Here is a 5,874-nt window from a genome sequence, read left to right on the forward strand (position 1 = left end):
AAGTTTAGGGCACTTGAAGGACGTGTAGATGAACAATCTCAAGCATTTTTGAAATTGGTTTTTCGTAAGTAGGTCGAGTACCGATGCAAAAAGGGCTTAGCTTGTCAATGGCTCTTGTGTCCTTTTGAAAACTAATCTAAGCTATAAGCTATTGTGTTTCATATGTTTATAGGACCTAACCAAAAAAAAGTCTGGATATGGAGTTTTGCGTTCCTTCCGATCTGCGTATTAGCCTTTCAGCCGCATGCTTATTAACTTTTTTTAACAAATTAAATTTTTGTTGCAATTGGGTCCTAAAATGAAGCTTAGATTGCTGATATTATTGTTTACAGCGATAAAGCTTATTTTTCTGAGTACAATGACCCTTTGCACGACCACAAAGAGTTTAAAATGGATTTTTAAATCAATTTTGAAAAATTAACCTCGCGGTCCTTCTTGACAGAAAAGCTCCTACTTGACAGCTCGTTCCAAGGGGACCATAGTTGATCCATCGAAAAAATGTTGTCTAGTCAAAAAAAATTTTTGCATTAAAATGAAAAAAAGTGATCAGAAATGGTTTTTAATCGTGTTTTTTACCGTTGTACATAAAAATTGACATAGGGCTTTAGTACCCAATTTCATTTTCAAACATCTTTTTATTTAACTGATAAAGCTATACGTCATCACTGCACGAACCCTCATTCAATTTTGTTGGAAGTAAACTTGCATACAAGATTCAAAGATGCAACGCTGAACAAGTTCAGCCGCAGGGGTGAGCGCGAGCTTCAAAAATTGTTGCCAGACACATTTACTAGCATATGCACCATATGGCAGTTTTTAAAATTTAATATGATTTTTTACGATATCACTGAAAACATGCATTGAATAATAACATAATTGTTACAAATTCAATAATTTTTAAGTTTTGAGACTGTTCAGCTGACATCACAATGCAATCATCATCATCATCTTAAGATGTTTCTTGATTCAAATTGATTTTTTTTTATATATTTTGTTTGTGGTTTAACCGTCCAACTGGCAGCACTTGCGGCGCGCAAATCAAAACAAACAACAGTTTTCATTTGAAAAGTACCGTTATCCAGATTGTTGTCCTTTTTTCACGTGCCTCTCCCGAACACAAAAGAAAAGTTTTTCCGCGTCTATTCGGATTTTCTTGTGCAATGTGATCTATTTTCATCATACAACGTAGCAAATGGTTCCAACGCGCTTCGCTCCGCGCACGGGTCTGCCCGCCCCGACCGGCTTCGGCAACCAACGCCGCTCACATCCTCCTCCGACGAACTGCGCACCGTCGTGGTCCTCCTCCAATGGATTCCCGTTCAAAATGCCCGGCGTCCCACAGCGGGCCCGTCCACCCGGTCTTCCACGGGGAACCGGGCCATCCACGGGCTGGCGACAGGCTGCCCCGCGGGGACCGCCCCCACCTCGGCCGCAGATTGCTCCGGTGGTCGGTTCTACGACGGCTGCGGCTAGAAGTGTTGGGAACACAACGCGGGACAATCTGATGAGTATGGACGATACGCTGCTGAACGCGGTGGATTTGGTCGGAATTGAGCGGATGGCCAGCCAGGAGGACACACAACCCGTCGTGTTCAAGAAGCCGGAACAGACCCGGGCTGGTTTTATGTTGCAAGGTTAGTTGGATGGAAGAGTTGGATATTTTGAGTACTGATGATTGATTTTTTAGCTGCCCGCTTGCGTCCGCTGTCTCCGGCCGCCAAGTCACCGTCACCGAAGAAGGCTCGCTCGTCCGGTCCAAGCCGGTACATCGTGCTGGACATTTCGCAGAAGGATTCCCCTGACGGAGCGAAGTCCGTTCAGGATGGTTGGCTCAATCGGAAGGAATCGCCGCCCGGGAAGCTCTCCGCGACCATCCCGAACTCGCGCAAGTCGCTGTTCGAGTCGCGGATCTCCACGCCAAAGCGCAAGAGCTCGAACGAGGTTGTGGCGTCATCGAGCAAGCCGAAGATCCCGAAGGAACCGACCGTGGATATGTTCCAGCTGGACTCGCAAGCCTTCGACGACTGGGAGAGCGAGCAGATGGAACTGGTGTTGCCGAAGGCGAAGCCTTTGGAGGCGGTCGTTCAGCAGGTCGATGACGACGATGATTACTTCCCGAGCTACCAGGAGGCCGTCGATCCCAACTGCAGCCAGTTATTCCTAGAGGAAGTCGATCGCAACGGGAAGAAGCCTCTGACGCAGGTCGGAACGCCGCTCCGTTCCCCCGAAGTGCACTCGATCGTGAAGAACAGCGCAACCTGCTCGCAGTACATCCGGCTCGAGCGCTCCATGATGGAGGAGAACAACGCGAACCTGCTGGACGACGTTGTGGACAGTCAGCTGGCGCGGGAGTTCGATTCGTCCCAGCAGCGCCAGCAGATCATGGGCGTGTTCAACGAGTTTGAACGCACCCTGCTGGACACGAGCAACGTCGAGTTCAACGACCCGCCGCCGCCGGAGGTTGATGCGGACCTGGCCGAAATCAACTGGGAGGAGGATGTGACGATCGCGGCCGAGAAACCGTCGAACCGATCCCGGCTGGCGCACATTTTCGGCAAGCAGGCGAGCGTGGGTTCGCCGAAGCTGGTGGCTCGCAAGTCGGCACCGCTGGTGTCGTCCCACTTTAAGGACATGGGTCCGTACTTCGGGCTGCCGACGCAGGTCAAGCGCCTGATTGCGAAGTATCGCGGGATTGAGGAGTTGTACGGTGAGTTTGTGAATTACCTTATATTATTTGAAGACTCTAATTCGTGCCTTCGTCATCAGATTGGCAAAAGGAGTGCCTCGGGCTGACGGCGATCGTCGAGCGGCACAACCTGATCTACGCGCTCCCGACGAGCGGCGGGAAAACGCTCGTCGCCGAGATCATCATGCTGCGCGAGGTGATGCTACGGAACCGGAACGTCATGTTTATCGTTCCGTACGTTTCCATCGCGCAGGAAAAGCTGGCCGCCCTGGCACCGTTCGCCGTCGATTTGGCCTTCCTGGTGGAGGAGTACAGCGGCGGCAAGGGGGCGATTCCGCCGCGGAAGCGCAAACACAAAAACTCGATCTTTGTGTGTACGATCGAAAAGGCGTTGGTTTTGATGGACGGGTTGATTGAGGTTGACCGGGCGAACGAGGTCGGGTTGATTGTGATTGACGAGCTGCACATGATCGGGGAGGATCGTCGGGGAGTGCACTTGGAGGTGCTGCTGACGAAGGTGAAGGCCATACAGGCGGGGATTCAGGTTGTGGGGATGAGTGCGACGATTGGGAATCTGGACGAGATCGCTCGGTTTATGGAGGCGGACATTTACTGTCGAGATTTTCGGCCGGTCGAGCTGCAGGAGTACGTCAAGTGCGGAACGGATCTGTTTGAGATCAACACGAAGGCTCGGACGTTGGAGGAGGCGTTCAAAACTAAGAAGGAGGTTGATTTTGGCTACACGGAAGAGCAGCGTCGGGTCGACCCGGATCACGTGATTGCACTTGTTACGGACGTAATACCCACGAAGTCCTGTCTGGTGTTCTGTCCGACGAAGCGGCAATGCGAGCAGCTGTGTACCCTCATGACGGATTGTTTGCCCCGGGAGCTGTTGCTGCACCGGACCAAGGAGCGTGAGGAGCTGGTGGTTGCACTTCGGGCCGAAAACGACGGCGCAGACCTGTTGGCAAGTGCGTTCCTGCTGGGCATCGCTTACCACCACTCGGGACTGTCGTTCGACGAGCGCAAGATGATAGAGGACGCCTACCGGCTGGGGATCCTCTCGCTGATCATCTGTACGTCAACGTTGGCCGCCGGTGTCAACCTCCCCGCCAAGCGAGTCATCATCCGATCCCCGTTCATTGCAACCAACTTTACAACTCTCAGCAGGTACAAACAGATGGCGGGGCGTGCGGGTCGCGCCGGCCTCGGTGAACCTGGCGAGAGCATTCTAATTTGCCAAAAGAAGGACATCGGGGCGGTGTGCAATCTTCTTTGCTCGCCCATGGACGACGCCAACTCGTCGCTGCACTCCGACAACGGCAACTACCTCAAGAACCTAATCCTCAGCTCAATCGGACTGGGACTGTGCTCCACCCGAAACGACGTCCAAAAATTCATGGCCAAAACTCTGCTGGCGCTGCAAGCCGAACGGCTCGGTGTTGACCTGCGTCAGCTGACCGACCGAACGCTGCAAACGCTCTACAAGGAGAACGCCATCCAGGCCAAGAGTGACGGGTGCAAGAAGACCCCCGTCAACATGACGATTCGATTCGACGAAACCGAAAGCAGCCAGGCCGAACCGGCAAACGAGAGCGCCCAGATCCATGAGTTGCACGTAACGCGCGGAGCGAAAGGCACCTCGGACGAGGGAAAACTCGTGAAAACGATGAAGAAAAATACCCGACTGGTGATCAACGAACTGGGCAAGGCCGCAATACGGGCGGGCTTTCACATGGACAAAGCCCGCCGATTCTACGACGAGATGGAGCGCATCGGGGAGCGGTTAAACGTGCTCGACCAGTACCACCTGCTGTACGTGATCGTGCTCGAGGACGACGGAACGCTGCGGCCAACGGACGCGGATCTAAAAGCGTTTGTCGCCTTGATCCAGCAAGAGCAACGTCTCGCTTTCGCCCAAAGATTTCACGTTGGCGAGATCACAGTACAAAAAATGAGCAGTTGCATACGGTTTCCGGCCGACCTGCGCAACACCGTCAACCGCTTCTTCCGGATGACGATCGTCAGCGAACTGTGGGACCTCGTACCGCCCCAGCGGGTCGCCCGAAAGTACAAGCTCGACGCCGGCTCGGTCCAGCAGCTCATGACGAACGTGGCGTCGACCGCGTCCGGACTGCTGCGCATGACCGAGCAGCTTCCGAAACTGTGGGCCTACCGCCAGCTGCTCGCCACCATGACCCAGCGGCTGTCCCACTGCTGCACGATCGAACTGCTGCCGCTGATGGAGCTGCCGGGTGTTAAAATTGTAAGCTAGAAATTCCCTATTCCAAACAATCCTATTTATCAATTCGGTTTTCTTTTTTTCAGGCACGCGCAAAGCAGCTCTGGAGGGCGGGCTTCACCTCCTTGGCATCGATAGCGGCCGCTAAGTCAAGTGATCTGGTGACAATGGTAGAGTACATGAACCATCGCAACGCGAGTCAGCTCATCATGGCCGCCAAGGTAAGTTTCCTATTCTTAACCGTAACACGACTGTAACGTAAGATTTGTGTTATCTCGCAGGCCAAACTGATGGAACAGGTCGAGGAACTGCGGGACAGAGTCGAGGACTACCTCCAGGTGATTCGGTAGCTGGCTCCGGGGGATGATGATAACGAGACGACAAACTACAACGGCCTCTCGTGGTCGGCAATAATTTACGCAGTGATCTTTTAGACAATCGTTGGGCGGGTTCGATTCACTTGTTAACGCTTTTTCGTTATGATATTATTAAATTAAACACCTTTATACAAACATGTTTTACAAAGAAAAATATCGAATTGTTTGAGTAGCTGGTGTATCACCATCCTTTTTCCTTAAGGGGTTACATACATGTAGAAAATCGCAAAATTTCATATTACAGAAAATTTATTGAATCCACTAAAACGATGATTTTCAATCACTCCTGAAAGTTTCATGAAGATATTTACATGATTTAACTGAGTTAGAGACGATTTTAAGCTCAATATTTTGCCGTTTGTAAAGCGGACTGTCAAACTTTCTGAACGATTTTCTCGAAACACAGAGTTGATTTACGGGTGCCACGATATCTCGAGATGGGATGAACCAAATTGGCTGAAATTTGGGGTGAAGACTCTCAAGACATATCCCGTGTGCATGACGAAGCCCGATTTTGAAATTATGTTTTTTTAAATACAAAAATCAAAAACTGTTTTGTTCATATGAAA

The 5,874-nt window shown here is 51.2% G+C and overlaps 1 protein-coding gene across 1 annotated transcript; it reads left to right on the forward strand.

Moving 5' to 3' along the window:
• The first annotated feature begins 1,046 nt into the window (after window positions 1-1,046).
• On the forward strand, window positions 1,047-5,459 carry LOC120414936 (helicase POLQ-like). Its single transcript, XM_039576267.2, has 5 exons — window positions 1,047-1,634; window positions 1,688-2,707; window positions 2,767-4,952; window positions 5,015-5,149; window positions 5,210-5,459. Exons 1-5 carry the CDS (start codon window positions 1,193-1,195, stop codon window positions 5,276-5,278), a joined length of 3,852 nt encoding a protein of 1,283 aa, XP_039432201.1. The 5' UTR covers window positions 1,047-1,192; the 3' UTR covers window positions 5,279-5,459.
• Window positions 5,460-5,874: the final 415 nt, after the last annotated feature.

The sequence above is a fragment of the Culex pipiens genome, chromosome 2 (assembly GCF_016801865.2).
Source record: "Culex pipiens pallens isolate TS chromosome 2, TS_CPP_V2, whole genome shotgun sequence".
Taxonomy (NCBI): domain Eukaryota; kingdom Metazoa; phylum Arthropoda; class Insecta; order Diptera; family Culicidae; genus Culex; species Culex pipiens.